The 15,847-nt window shown below is 37.0% G+C and overlaps 1 protein-coding gene across 1 annotated transcript; it reads left to right on the forward strand.

Annotated features, from left to right (window-relative positions):
• Positions 1-826: 826 nt before the first annotated feature.
• LOC147396544 (uncharacterized) lies at positions 827-15,350 on the forward strand. The gene is made up of 6 exons (XM_086451326.1): positions 827-951; positions 1,116-1,147; positions 2,625-2,816; positions 8,617-8,667; positions 14,969-15,033; positions 15,115-15,350. The coding sequence occupies exons 1-6, from the start codon at positions 887-889 to the stop codon at positions 15,175-15,177; spliced, it is 468 nt and encodes a 155-aa protein (XP_086307452.1). The 5' UTR covers positions 827-886; the 3' UTR covers positions 15,178-15,350.
• Positions 15,351-15,847: the final 497 nt, after the last annotated feature.

Below are 15,847 nucleotides of genomic sequence, written 5' to 3' on the forward strand. Positions count from 1 at the left end.
GTTCAACTTCTTTTCTAATTCATGGACTTTAACATCTTAAGGGAAACCTTCGACTTTAAAATAAGGGACACGGCTAAAGGTTGAAGTTAATGTTAAGTTGTTAAATACACTAGAGTTTGTCCGTGTTTATGACATGATTACCTTTTTTAAACAATTAAGGGGTAAAAGAGGAAAGACAATAACGTTGTAGGGTGTTATTGAAAATGAGTAGATGGGTAAAGGTAAAAAGTTAGAGGGGTATTATTGGAATTGAAATTGGGAGATAGAATAGAAAAGATAATAAAGTTGAAGAGGTATTATTAGAAGAGCTGAGTTCTTATTGACACTCTTGATGTGGCAATGCACAAAACCATAGATCTTTTTCTTCGGTATACACGGAAAAAGATCGATGGTTCTTTTCACATGCCACGTCAAGTGCGTTAGTTTTAGAGCGTAAGTGTATCACCAATCTTCTTATTAGAAAGACTTGTGATTTTCGAATGATAATTTTCACTTGGTCTGTACTTGACTGACGTGGCAAGGGCATAGAACTATATATCTTTTTCTCCATGATACATAAGGAAACGTTTAACAATTTTATGCCCTTGCCACATCAACTGAGTACAAATCAAGTGAAATTTTTTGAGTAAACAAGTCATTAGCCTATTAGAAAAGGTCGAAGAGAGAAGGCAATAAAGATACTTCAATTTGAATTGGCCAAGTCAATCTTAAGTTTCTTTAGTCAAATTGAGTTATCGAGTTGGACACTAGGATAATTATAAAACCACCCTATGGTGTGGGTTGCCCTTATTAATTCGTGGGGCGCTTTTATAATTACCCTAAAACTATTGGCGAGAAGAAAATCCAAATCTCCTCTCTCCTCTCTCTCTCTTTCAGAGAAGAAGAGATGATCGAAAACTCGGCGGAATCCAACACAAATACCGTGAGGCGATATGCCCCTCCAAATCAGAGGTTACAAACACAAACACACATCTGTCGTTCTATTAATTCAATTTTCTCTCTCAGTTTCTATGTGTATTCGATTTTACTATGGATTTATAGATTCAATTTCTTCAGATCTATTAACAGTAAGTTTTGTAAAACTCATGTTGGTGTTCCCTCTCTTTTGCATTCAGGAATCGTCTTCTCAACAGACGAAAATCCGGAGGTAAGACCAATAAAGATTATTCTGAGCTCTATGTTTATCTCTTGAACATTTTAACTGGTTCTGAAATGTGTTCATGTTGATATTAACGTCTTAAAATGGGCTTTCCATAAGAAAAATGTAATATTCTGAGCTCTTTTCACAACAAAGTCTTTGTCGAGATATTTTTTATTTTTTTATTTTTTTTAAATGTCTGCTGGATTTCACTCAATAAGGCACCAATAAGAAGACCCGATTAGAACAATAAAATCATAAATATATATATGCTCAAAGATTTGCACCATGATTTAAGTTAGTTTTATTATTATTATTATTATTTTTTGTGTGTGTGTTGGGTTACTTTTTTTTTTGAGTGTTGGGTTACTAATAATAGGGTTTTGAACAGTTTCATTTTTGAATGGGAATTAAGGAACTGAAGTTTGTTTTATCGATATATCGATGTAAGTTGTTTTGTAAAAATTCTAGTTTTAGGGGGAAGATCTGATAATGTAGTCAGTTTTAATAAACATGCTTCTCTCATATAGTTGAATTTTTTTGTATAAGTTTTTCAAGGGTTTGTTGTATTGTATAGTACCACAAAAAGTGGTCGAAGATTGGTAATGAGACTAAGGGCATGATTTAAGCTACAATTTAATGTTGGAATTGTTAAATAGTGTTGGAAACATATCAGCTACTTGAACAATTTTATTTTGAGTAGGAATCAAGTTTGAATATTTTAGAATTGTGAACTTATCTTTATATACAAGGAAAAAATGAGTTGAAGATGAATTTTGATTATTAGATAAGAAAAACCAAGGTTTGTTTTTTTTCCTTTTTTTTTTTTTTGGGATCTTGAAGAAAGCCTATTATGGCTAGGGAGGGATCTTTCCCCACATCATCTCTAGCCATCTAAAAGTGCCTTGCTTCTTGCTTGTTGGGAATGAAAAATACCAATGAGATCAGAGAAAACCTTCACAGTAAATATCTATTTATCTAGAAATTGACGCTAAGGAAGGAAAAATGAATTTGATTGAGTTTCTAGTTAGATCGTCTCTGGGAGAGAGGCTAGGGCATAGAAGTTTAGCCACAAATGTCAATTAAATTCTTCTCATGGAATACTAGAGGGCTGAATAATAAAAGGAAGAGGGCAGTGGTAACATCTATGATTCGGGCTGCTAAGTCGATGTTTGTAGTTTTTTAGGAATCCGAGTTGGATGTAGTGAATGACAAGGCGATTGGGGAATTATGGGGAGTTAGGGATGTAGGGTGGTGTGTGTTCCCAGCCTTAGGGGCAGCAGGAGGTTTTTTTTTTAATTTTAAATCTTGAAGAAAGCCTATAATGGGCTGATTTTATTTTTTTATTTTTTTATTATAGGAGATCATCCTACTAAAAATCAACCCAAGTTCTAATATCTTGCAGGCCCCACAATGGCATGTCAAATTTTTAGGCACCTCATATTTTATAGTTCATATGTTAAACTGATGCTATTTTAATTGGCAGATCGATTTGAAAGAACAATCAACCCTTATGGGAATGATGGAGACAAGAGTCAAGTTGTTTCTCCAAGAAATGTTCCTGTCATTGATCATGGAGAGGCAGGTAGCAGCAATCTTCTGAATGAGAAACCGCATCCAAGGTTAATTGCCCTTGATGGGTGTTGTAGCAGTGAGGCTGCTCAGCTTTTGAACGACCGTATGTATGCATCTATGTTTTGTTTGGGAAGTTACTATTGCTTTCTTGGATGGAATTACTAAACCAAATGTACCATTGATAACCTCACAAAGTTGCCTTAGTGAAATGTGGTACAATAATTCTTGGTAATTGATCTTTAGATTAAAATAGCCATCAAAGTACATTTTAAGTACTTGCACGTTTAAGGATTTTCTCTTCTAAAACTCATATTGATTCTATCAACTATAGCTAGCATGAGTTTACCAATAGTATAACACCCTTAACTCAATATCATTATCATGAAGTAGATATTTTACTGGGTATTGTTACCCAATGAGTAATTTCCTGGTCTTTATAAAAGAAATGAGGATTAAGACTAGTAAAGACAAAATATTGAGTTAAGACTAGGAATAGGATGGTGATGAGTAAACTAGAATGATGAATCTGATGTCAAGCAAATTACTAGAAAATAATTCTAAAGTAAATTAAATGCTAATGCAACCTAAACTTATTTAGAAAATTTAGTAAACAATTAAACTAGGTCCTAAGGCAACTCAGAATCCTACAGTAATAAACCCTCAAGTGTTTGAATGAAGGAATGCCAATGGAAGATTGGTCTTCCACTAGTTTAAAGTCTAATCACCAAGTCAATCAAAATTCTCTTAGTCATTTCAAGGATTTCAAGTAAAAGGTCTAGGCTCAAGTGGTTAAGTAAAAGGTGTTTGAATGCACTAAGAAAAGCAACTATATTTCTTCACAAAACAACAAAAGAAAATGTGCTGAAATGTGAGTGTTACGACGTCTAACAAATCTAGGGTTTGGGTTTAGAGGGGCAAATTTGTGTTCAGTTAGGATATAGGAATGCAGATCCAGGTTCAGCAAGGGGTTTGCATGGTTTTAGAAGGGGTCCGGCAGCTGATTTTAGGACTGCAAGAGGTTGTACTGCAGTTGCAGTGATTTGGAAGGGTTTAAGCTGTTGAAAAATAGGGTTAGGAAATTTAAAGATGCTGAAATAAATTCAGCAGAGTTGAGGGTATAAAAACAATATTGCAGCAGGATTTAAAGGGGTTGGAATACGTTGAGCAGTGATTAGGAGGGACTGGAATAAGTTTCAGCTTTGAGATCTAGGCCTAGGATAGGTTCAACTAGGTATTTGGCATGGGAACAAGGTTCACTAGGGCCGTTTCGATTGGCAGCAAGATTTAAGGGTATGTTTAGGGATGAGGCAGAAATTTCAACTGTAAATTAGAACAGATTGAAGAAGATGGGAAGAGAAAGAGATGAAGATTAGGAAGTGTTGAGTTTCTGGTTTTTCTTAGTGTGCAACAGCCCCTAGAACTGCTTTTATGCTTGTGCGACAGCCCTATGGGCCTTTTACCATATGCGACAACCCCTATGGGTCTTTTATGTAATGGGGTGGGCCCCACCTACTATTTTTGGATTATTAGTTAATTAATATAATAGAGGAGAGGCCAAACCCTACTGTTGGTGTGCTCGTCTCTTCTCTCCCCCCCCGCCCTCCAATCTCCTCGTTCTCCTTCTCTTCTTTTTCCTCTAGGCTGCTTTGATTTTTAACTTGGTTTTAGAGCAGAGTTTTCTTCCTCCTTTTCTCCTATATATATATATATATTTTTTGGGTGGGGGGTTTAAACCCTTATTTCTGCAATTGAACTTTTTTTGCAGTTTTGTGGTGAAACGAACTTTGGTTCGTTGTGGTGATGCAAGATAAACCCTATATATGTATCTAGAGCGTGGTTGTGTGCTCGTGGATGGTTGCGATTGCTTTTTGAGGCCTTGTGGTGCTGTTTTTCAGACCTTTTAGAAGGTTTTATTGCGGTGTTTTTTTTTTTTACACTGGTTGTTGCCTCCCTCGTGTATTAGCTCCTCTTCGTAGTTGTCCTTATGAATGAGCATAGCTCTTCAAGTGATGATTTGACCAAGCAGATTTGTATGGCTGTATGGAAATAATTATCACTCTTGGTCTTATGCTATAAAGGTGTTCTTACGAGCTAAGAAGAAAGCGAAGTACTTTGTTGAAGATCCTTTTTCTGAGGATTCCAAGACCTACGAAGATTGGTGGAGTGAAAATTCATTGGTTATAACTTAGTTTTGGTTAATCATCAAACCATTTGTCGTTTCCAATGTCCAACTCCTTGAAACTGCAAAGAAGATTTGGAGCTCTCTTATAGAGATATACTCTCAAGAGAGTAATGTGACTAGGATGTTCAAATTGTTTGAACGCATGTTCACTACCAAACATGGTGATAAACCCCTGAATGAACATTATAGTAATCTGAAAGGTATGTGGGAAGAGTTGTTACTTTATCAACTACTGAGCACTGATTTGGAAGTTCAAAAACGTCAACGGGAAGAGTTTCAAGTGGCATTGTTGTTGTCTAGTCTTTAATCTTAACTTAGAGTATAATATTTTAAATGATCAGATTCTGGTTAGTGAACGACTTCCTACTACAGCGAATGCATATTCTCGGCTTCAGAGGGCCTCACTTACGCACCCAACTCCTTCTCTTAAAGAGTCATTTACTTTAGTCACTAGTGATGGTACTTGTGGAACTCCTCGTAATAGATGCGGCGGTACTCGCAATGGTGGTTGTAGTGATAATTGTGGTGGAACCCGTGGGATTTGTGGTGGTGGTACTAGCTCTGGCCATGGTACTGATAGATCCAATTGGAAATGCAACTATTGTGGTAAGACAAGGCACACCGAGGATTATTGCTAGGACAATTGGGGACGTCCTGACTATGCCTATAATGCATCTGCTGATACATCTTCCAACAGAATGGTATTGTCAAGCGTAAGTTTCATCATCATTTGGATGTCACTCGCACCTTATTATTTAATATGTACGTTCCCAAACCTTATTGGACATATGCAGTTCTTATTGTTTGTTACCTTATTAATCGGGTACCTACACCTATCTAGGGTAGTCACTCAATTTTTCCTTGTTATATCCTAATATCAAGCTTTTCCCTATTGTTTTGCATCTTTGAGTGTGTTTCCCTCACCCACATTCTTGGGACTAGTCTTGATAACTTGTCTCCTTGTGTTGTTAAGTGTCTTCTTGGACTACTCTAGAACTCAAAACGGCTATCATTATGATCATGTAAGACGTCGATATTATACTAGTGTTGATCTTACTTTTTTTGAGTCCTTTCCCTTCTCTACTTCGAGTCGCCAGTTTGATTATGATCTCGTATCTTCTCGTCAGGAGGAGTTAGTTTTGCCTATTTTCCAGTGTCCTTTCCTCCACGTTTGTAGGTTTATCAGTGCTCTTAGTATCACCCAGTTGTGTCATATGGTCCAACCACAACCACACCATCACCTGACTCTCCTGAGGACCTTCCTACACTATCACCTAACTCTCCTAAAGACCTCTCACATCCTTCCACGACTCCCGAATCCTTTACGCTACCTATTGCATTGCAGAAAGATTTGTTTTTACACTAAGCATCTTATATCAAATTTTGTGTCTTTTCATCGTCTTTCATCTACTTTTCACTTCTTTGCATTTTCATTGTCTATTGTTTCTGTCCCTAGTTCTTATCGCTATGCTTTGACTTTTTCTAGATAGAAACTTGGTATGGATGATGAGATGCGTGCACTTTATCAGAATCAGATATGGGAACTCACTTCTCTTTTTGGGAAAATCATTGTTGGTTGTTGTTGGGTGTGCATAAAGAAGTATCAATTGGATGTATCTATTGATCGACTTAAGGCTCGATTGGTGGCTAAAGGGTACACAGACTTATAGTGTAGATTATTGTGAGACGTTTTCACCTGTTACTCGACTCAACTCCGTTAGAATTCTTCTCTCTGTTCAAGTAAGTTCTAACTGGCCACTATACCAACTAGGCATCAAAAATGCATTTCTTCATGGAGATTTACAAGAGGAAGTGTATATAGATCAGCCTTCAAGTTATGTTGTTGAAGGGAAATAACATATAGTGTGAATGTTGAAAAAAGTGTTGTATAGGCTAAAACAGTCTCTGCATGCTTGGTTTGACAAATTTAGCTCTGTAGCACTTCGATATGGGTTTCATCGTTCTACCTCTGATGATTCTATATTTATTCGTCATTCCACCTCAGGTACTATTACTATTATTCTTATTGTTTATGTGGATGACATCATTGTCACTGGCAGTGACTCTGTGAGTATTGCCCAATAGAAGACTCATTTGAGTATTCAATTTCACACAAAGGACTTAGGCCTTCTTTGTTACTTCCTTGGGATTGAGGTTACATGTTCCAAGGAAGGTCTCACTCTGTGCCAACGCAAGTACGTGTTGGACTTATTATATGAGATGGGCACTCTGGAATCTCGTCCAGTTGATACTCCCATGGATCCTACTGTCAAGTTAGATGCTGAATAGAGAGAAGTTTTTTTAGGACACTGGGAGGTATAGACGGTTGGTTAGCAAGCTCATCTATCTTACAGTTTCTCGTCCGTATATTAATTATGTTGTGGGAGTAGTCAATCAGTTTATGCATGCCTCTCAACATCCTCATTAGGAAGCTGTTTGTTGTATTCTGCGCTATCTGAAAGGTACTCCTGAAAAAGGTCTCTTGTACGATCCCCCCTCTTGATTATTTCTAGATACTTTGATGTTGACTGGGTTGGGAGCCGTTTTGATTGCTAGTCTACCTCTGGTTATTGCACATTTGTTGGTGGAAATCTTGTTATATGGCGTAATAAGAAGCAAAACGTGGTGACCCGCTCTAGTGCCGAAGGTAAGTATCGTGCAATGGCCCATATTGCTTCTGAGATGTTGTGGGTTCATTCTAGGTCTCTATCTGCTCCTAACCCTAATAATTCAAGAAGTAAACTACCCTTCACTTAAAAACCAATTTATAGGCTTCCATAGGTCCACTAACACTAGCCCAATAACTAATAAAACATAAAAAGAATACCCAATACCTTAAAAACACTAGTTAGTCCACTATGAAAGGTCTTCTATGCTCCAATGCTCTAATGTGCAACTCAAATGTCCTCATCAAGTCGACTGAGATTGTTTGGGCACTGCAATGAAATATGGTTCAAGAGAGAGTTGCATGGCCGAAAGCCAATATTTGGGATAAGGCATAAATGACATGATTATGATTATGTTCGTATGAAAGTTATGAAGAAAAATATTGTAGTCATCACAATTATTATGCATGTCATTTCGCTCTATTTTGTTGTACCAAGATTAAAAAAAAACATCCTAGTAAGTCATAACTCATTACTTTGTGGGGTGGGTCTACATTGTGTTCTATGTTGGACTCTCTAATCTTTATGCATCTTAACTGCTAGGAGCTTGAAACAGTTCCACGTGTTTATCACTCTATATGAACAAGAAATGATTTTTAAAAGTTCCTAATCATATTAATACACAGCAGGATTCGATTGAATGAATCTGAGTCAATGATTCCACTAAATGAACCACCCTGTTTTTCTCTATTTCTTGTTTCTACAGTTACTGACTTATATAACTGTATGCAAGATGCTGTGCTGATCACTCTATAATTTAGGGGTTTTGAATTTTGTCACTCAGACATTGAGATTGATCTCCAATTTCTCTTATGAGGCAACTCGGTGGGTCAATGAAAAGTGTTTCTCTTCCCTTCTTCACTGGCAACTGTTGCATCCATGAGGGAGAGCTTTCTTGTCTGAAAGAAAAAGAATCTAAGCTTTAATAAATTAGTAAAATTAAAATAAAAGAAATAAAAATAACAATAAGAAAATGTAATAAGAAAAAGGAAAAAAATAAGTGCTATAAAATTTATATTAAAAAAATTAATTACTGATTTCTTTCTCTTATTTAGGTTGGGCAGCTGCCATGCATGCATACAATGATCCATCCATAGATTTATCTGGTGAGTTAAACTTTCCAAGTTTTTATATGTATGTGATCTCTACAACTGTGTTGTTTCCTTTTACATGGCCACAATATGTATTTGTTATTTGACTACATTTGTGTAGCTACTATAGACATGCATTGGCCTAGGTACAAACACGTAAATGTACAAAATTGGTGTGGTAAGGGCACACAAACCCATAAATAAATTGTGTTTGTATCCTATCTTTTATTTATAAAATCTCTTCACTTGCTTTTCAAAATATATATGAAGATTATGAATGGAGCTTTATCCTAACTATTTGAGGTGGGAGTTTTGGAGAAAAACTTATTCCATCATTCCACTCTGAACCACAATACTTTTGGATCTTTCAACTTGCTCGACATTTCTCCTCACTGATTCTTTTAGCAGTCTTCATTTCACATTCTAGACAATTTCCATCAACCTATTGTTCCTACTCATAGGTTTATTCAGTTGTACTTATTTGTAATTTTCGCTTTCCTAGTTAGGCTACTCATCCACTTAGCTCTATTATATTAGCAACATGCTTAATCAATTTGACACCTTCTGGCTAAGTCATTTCTTTGAAGAGTTCAAGTTTCCTGTAGTGATAATCCTATTTCTCTTTTGTCTAGCCAAATCTCATACTGTTTGGATATATCCTAATGACTTGTCACAGGTTGAATACTTTTGTTTGGCCTCATTCAATTACTCACAGAAGTAAGCAATTCGGTGGACCTCTTAATTCAATACTTGTCCTATATTAACCCTGGATGCGTCACACGCTACTTTGAAGACTTTGGATAAGTCTGGAAGGCTCATTGATGCAAGACCGACTATGGAATTGGTTAACCTGATTTATTTAGCAATAAATCAGCCAATAACAAGTCTCTCACCAATAATAGAGAAAGGGAAAATAGATAGAAAAAAGCCTTAGAATCACTCTAGGGTTCCTAGAAATCACTTTTAGGGTTTGGGAATCACTCACCAAGGTTGCTTTGACAGCCAAAAATTAGATTTTATTCATTGACCTCTTAAAAGAGAACAAAAGAGATTATTTATATGGACTTATAGCTAGGGTGTCCATACTTAAGGGGCAAAATTGCAGATTTGCCCTTGATCTCTAAAATAAACAAAAACAACAAAAAAAGATCCATTACTCCCTAACAACTAGACCAAACGCCTTGAAACCTTAAAGGAACATAAAATAAGACTAAAAAAAATATAAAATAGTTGTTGGATCCTCACAACTAAAATGTAAAAAAGACCAAAATACCCTTAACTGCCATAAATAAGAAATAACTCATAAAAACTCAAGAAACATCACAATACCCATCTTCATGCCACATCAATGCTTGTTTATTAGTTTTCTTCCTCCTATAATAGGTCTTCCAAGGTTCTTTAGGATTCCTGTCATCTCTCCCCGGCTTAAAAGAACTTGACCCCGTCAAGTTAAAGGCATTATATTCTTCATACACATCCGGGTAAAGTTGATGAAATTCTTTAGCTATAATCCAAGTACATTCTGACAATGGATGACCTTTCCACTTCATTAGGAACTTCCGATAGCCACCACTTGCAATAGAAATCACTTTCTCATTTAAAACATTTTCTATATCATCAGAAGTTGTAGTAGGAGGCAAATTAGGAGTGGATATTTAAGTGCTATCATGACAATCATGGTAAGCAATGAGATCCTCCACATTAAAGATAGGATTGATACAAGCTTGGTATGGAAAACTAGTATTTTACCGTGATTTTATTGTTTGTGTTGCTATCCACACACATTTTGCGAAGTTCCATCCTTCTTTGGTGTGAAGAGTGTAGGCACGACACAAGAACTTGGGCTTTCTCTAAGGAACCCTTTTGTAGAAGCTCATCAATTTGCTTCTTCAACTCCACGTACTTTGTGGAGTTCATCCTATAGTAAGGCAAGTTGGGCAAGGTTGCCCTCGGAACACGGCCAATTGCATGTTGGATGTGATACACGAATCCGTCTCTCCAAATCAATTCTCCATGGGATAGAAGATAGAATCAATGTTTATAGGCCTAGCATTGAGGCACGCATCGAGATGAGGCTCAATAAAAACACCTTGAGTCATAAGGTTGAAACATAAAAGTAGTTAAGATTTACACCTTAGACCAAGAGGCGCTCAAAGGCATACACTTTTGGCTAAAGATACTCCTCACATTAATTTTTCTATTTTTTTAATTTTTAAATAATATATTCCCTCCTCTCTTCTTATTCTTTACTTTTTTTTTTAGCTAAGATAGAAACATTTTATAAATTCTTCTTTAGTTCTATTCCTAATGTGGGCTGCCGAACGGGACCCTATATATGTATGGGGCTGATGGTTAGGATTGTGGTTACTTTGACTCTTCCCACGTTTTCTCCGTTCTTCTTTCCTTAAACTCTTATTCTACATGGTATCAGAGCCAATGATTCAAGGATTTGAAATGGATAGTATACAATTGGATTTCATAACTGTCTGGGCTATATTAAAGTGGATTTCATACCTGTCTGGCTTAAAGTAGCAATAAAGTAGGATGGCGGGGATTGAGAAGATCTAGCAATGAGCCTATTATACTCTTCTGGAAAGAATAATAAACTCTGTAATTTGGTCAGCAGGAGTAGAAGTAGAGGTGTATGATATGCATCATCCTGAATTGATGATGAAATCTGATGGCCAGCAGGTCTACCAAGTAAATCCCAATAGCGTCTATTGTATGGGCATCACTTAGGGTTTCATGGCCTCCATCTCGGCCTCCCCTTGAATCTGTATCACCACTTTTGCTACCACAACCTCCTTGACCATCATGATTACCATGACCACGGCCTTCCCAATCTCTGGGAACTACTAAAGCTGATCAATTACTGCCATCACCACTATTGTTGTCTGATAACGTGGTTCTCTTAAGTCGAGAGAAAATATTAGTAAGAGAAGGGAGGTCTTGGCTGCCCAAGATTTGAGACGTAACAGCCTCATACTCTGGTTTGAGTGAAAATAACAACCTACCCTCCCTCTATTTTGCATCTTCTGGATATCACTTGTAATGGGCTGATATTGATTTAATTCCTCATGTATATGCATTATGGTTGCAAAAGTCTGCTCTTGGTGTCTTGTCATCTTGTTACAAAGAAAAATACTTTTGTGTGAGTTCAAAAATTCAAGTGATATTATTAGATTCCGAATACATATTCTTCACCTGCTCCCATATCTGCTTAGTTGTGTTCAAGAACATAAAATTAGCACTAATTTGTGGCTCCATACTATTCCACATCCATTCCACAATTTGAGCATCTTCTTGCTCCCATGCATAAATCACAGTAGGGTCAGGAGACCATTTGAGATCATATAGGCACTTTTTGACATGACATTTTCCCATAAACATTGGAAATAGGACTCCTGGATGAGTATCCATGAATACTTCTTTCTGCAAATAACTATGCAAGAAAACATTCTTTACATTTAGTTGGTGAAGCTCCCAAGAGAAATTCATAACCAACCAGAGGAGAACACGAATAGAATTCATCTTCGCAACCGGGGCGAAGGTCTCTTAATAGTCTATGTCATAAGTCTGTGCATGGCCTTTGACGACCAACCTGGCCTTATACTTGGAATTGAACCATTTGACTTATATTTCACCGGAAGCACCAACTTACAACCAATGGATTTCTTCCCCTGCGATAATAGTTCCAACTCCCAGGTGTTGTTCTTGTTTAATACTCCTATTTCCTCATCCATAGTCTCTTTCCACTAGGGATTGGAGAGAGCTTTTTTCACATTGAAGGGGATGCAAATAGAAGACATAGTGGCTACAAAGGAATGATGAAAAAATATATTTACCTTTATGATATTGATAAGCAATAAGAACATTGGGAGCTGGAGGTACCGGATGTGTAGTTATTGAAGCATGACTAGGTCCTCAATGGTGCTGCATTGTATATAAACAATGGCTTGTTTTCCCTTCATGGTGTAGATGTGCTTAAACAGGTTAGGCTCTAACATGGTTGTACAACATCCATAACAGAGTCTGTAATAATTGACCAAGGGAGTGAGGAAGACGACTCCGGAAGAGCCTCGTGGTTGGTGGATAGAACTAACGACTTCCCTTGATAGTTTGTCGATCAGGGGTGGGGATGTAATGTTGATCATCAAAAAATGTGATATACATTATGACAAACCAAGGACGAGTAGGTGGATGATAACACTTATAGCCCTTTTGGGAGCTAGAATAGCCAAGGACACACACTCCAATGCCTTAGGATTGATCTTAGTGTGTGCATGACCTAAAATATAAGCAAATAAATGAACCTGAAAACTTTAAGAACCAGAAAAAACACTGACGACCTAATAAAGGATTGTCAGAGATTGTTGGAAGAGGTTGGAAGTTTAAGATGCTAGAGGGGTTATGATTGATAATGTAATAAGCAGTAAAAACTTTTTCAGACTAGAAATGTTTTGGAATGTGCATGCCAATCAATAGGGCTGCCCCTAATTCCAACAAATGACAATTTTTTTTCGTATTGCAATACCATTTTGTTAGGGTATGGAAAAACGTGAGGTCTATTGTTTTATCCCTTGTGTAGAACAGAACTATTTCATGTCTCCATTAGAATATTTTCCTCCTTCATTTACATGAAGAACTTTGATCTTTCTTCCAAAATAAGAACCATTGCATGAAAATCTTTGAATATGGAATATATAGCATCTTTAGTCTTCATCAAGTGCACCCATGTACATCTGTTATGGTCATCAGTAGAATTTCAGCACATAAAGGTATAAAAGTAAGGAAAAAAGAGAGAATGAGAGTGGTTACTGTTCATGCGATATGTTCACCGTGAACAATTCATTCTTTGGTATTTATATTCAATAAGAAAAAAACTATGGTGCAACCAGCAGCACCATGATACATACATCATACGCTCATTTCAACACCCTCCCTCAAGCGGAGCATAGATGTCAGTCATGTAAAGCTTGCGAAGTAAATCCATGTCTTTTTTTCTGCTAATGACTTGGTGAGGATATCTCCAATCTGATCTTCTGTACGCACATAAGGAACACTAATTTCTTTGGATAATACTTTCTCCCTAATGAAATGCTCATCCACTTCGACGTGCTTGGCCCTATCGTGGAGGATTGGATTATGAGCAATGCTAATGGTTGCCTTATTCTCACAATAAATCTTCATCTCCCCTTGAACAAGTAAGCCTAACTCTTCCATAAGAGTTTTAGCCACATCATCTCACAAGAACTATGGGCCATTGCCCTATACTCTGCTTCACAGCTCGACCTAGCTTCAACAGTCTTTTTTACTCCAAGTAACAAGATTACCACCTAAGAGGGTACAATAACCTAAGGTAGATCGCCTGTCAGTGATATATCTTGCCTAGTCTGCAGCTGTGAAAGCTTTTATATGAAGTTATCCATTATTCTTCAAGAGAATGCCACCCCCTGGCGAGGACTTCAAATACCTAAGAATCATCTCAACTGCCTCCAAATGGCTGGTCCTTGGAGAATGCATGAATTAGCTAATGGTACTAACAATGAAATCAATGTCTGGACGTGTGATTGATAGATAATTCAATCTCCTTGCTAACCTCTAGAACTTACCAATGTCTTCAAGTGGTTCACCTTCTTTTGTGTCCAATTTTTGATTGGTCGGCATAGGAGTGTTTGCTGGTTTTACACCCAATTTTCCTGTCTCCTTTAAAAGATCTTTAACATACTTTCTTTGGGAGATGAAGATGCCACTTTTTGACCTAGAAACCTAAATTCCCAGAAGGCATCTAAGGGGACCAAGATTTTTTATTTCACTCTCTTGCAACGAATTTCTTCAACTTAAGAATCTCATATTCGAAGCCCTCTCTTGTCAACCTACATATTCATACTTTTATAGGTTCTTTCTCTAGATCACAACTCTTTAGTTTATGTAACCGAGAATTAGTGGATGCACCTGAGCTGTAAAATTCCCTCAAGAGGCAATGTTTCAACCTTCAATCAAGAGAAAAACCAAAAGGGTCTCAAAACATTCCTTGTTGTGCTTGGAATTCAATGTTTTGCTGAAATGTAACAAAATTTTGAACGATGGATACACCTAGAAATTCTTTTAGGGATCTAAAATGCGAGAACCACAATTGCATGCTTGCATCTCAAATCAAAATCTTCCATATTCAGAAAGGAACTCACGGTTAATGTATTACCAACCACAATATTCTCCACCTTGCATCATATTTATTATAAATGCTATATATTAACTTACTACTATTATGATATTATTATGACAGGTTTAACTTGTTTTTGTTCCTTGCTATCAGAAAGACCGACGATGTATTCGGGAGCTAGTGCGTCTGCATGGGGACATTCAAGACCTCCTCATCAGGTGTGAAAATGATAATGGAGCAGGAATTAATCCACTTATTTTCTTCACTTTTGCAGTCTTGAAACTTGTTTTGGTTGGCAGATGGACTTCTTGACACAACTTCGACGTGCGGTAGGTAATGCAAATGCCAGTGTTGATGGGTGATGGAGATCACTGATTGACATGAGGTAAGTTTGTTGTTGACTCTGGGTTTGAAACGCTGGGGAACCACAAGACCATGTTTGTTTATCTTTGTGTTTGTTTTGAACCCAATCCATATATATGTATATGTATTGCACACTCTTTTTAGCAGATTTCATTTTTACAAAAACCTAAAAGCTGTGGATAAGAATGGTTTGTAATCTGCTCAGCTTCTAACCTGGACTTTCTTGCCCTGCTAAGGGGAAAGAGAAGGAAAGCGGAGTGGCACAAACGTTTGGGAGATGAAAATCTTAGGAGACTTTCTGCAACCAAATCCTAACATCTCTAATTCAAAACCGAACATGAAACTTTGGTTTCGTTCGGCTCCTTTATGGAAGATGGATAGATTCCCAGATCTGAGTCGTAAATGAAATTAAAAAAAAAAAAAAAAAATTCGACATTACACCAATAGTTAATAGTTGAGGGCCAACAAATCCTTGAGAAGGCAAAAAGAAAAGAAAATCATGGAATTATATTTTTTTGGTAAGAAAATGTCTTAGGTAGGGAGTAGGGACCTACCCTGCCTGGGATCTATATAATTGATAGATTAGTTGAAGAGAAATTTGGGTCCCTGTTTGTTTTAGTAGAAGTAAGTGGAGGGACGCTTCTTATATCATTTGAACCCAACTACTTA

Source organism: Akebia trifoliata, chromosome 8, assembly GCF_017979445.1.
Source record: "Akebia trifoliata isolate Shusen 1 chromosome 8, ASM1797944v1, whole genome shotgun sequence".
In the NCBI taxonomy this organism is placed as follows: domain Eukaryota; kingdom Viridiplantae; phylum Streptophyta; class Magnoliopsida; order Ranunculales; family Lardizabalaceae; genus Akebia; species Akebia trifoliata.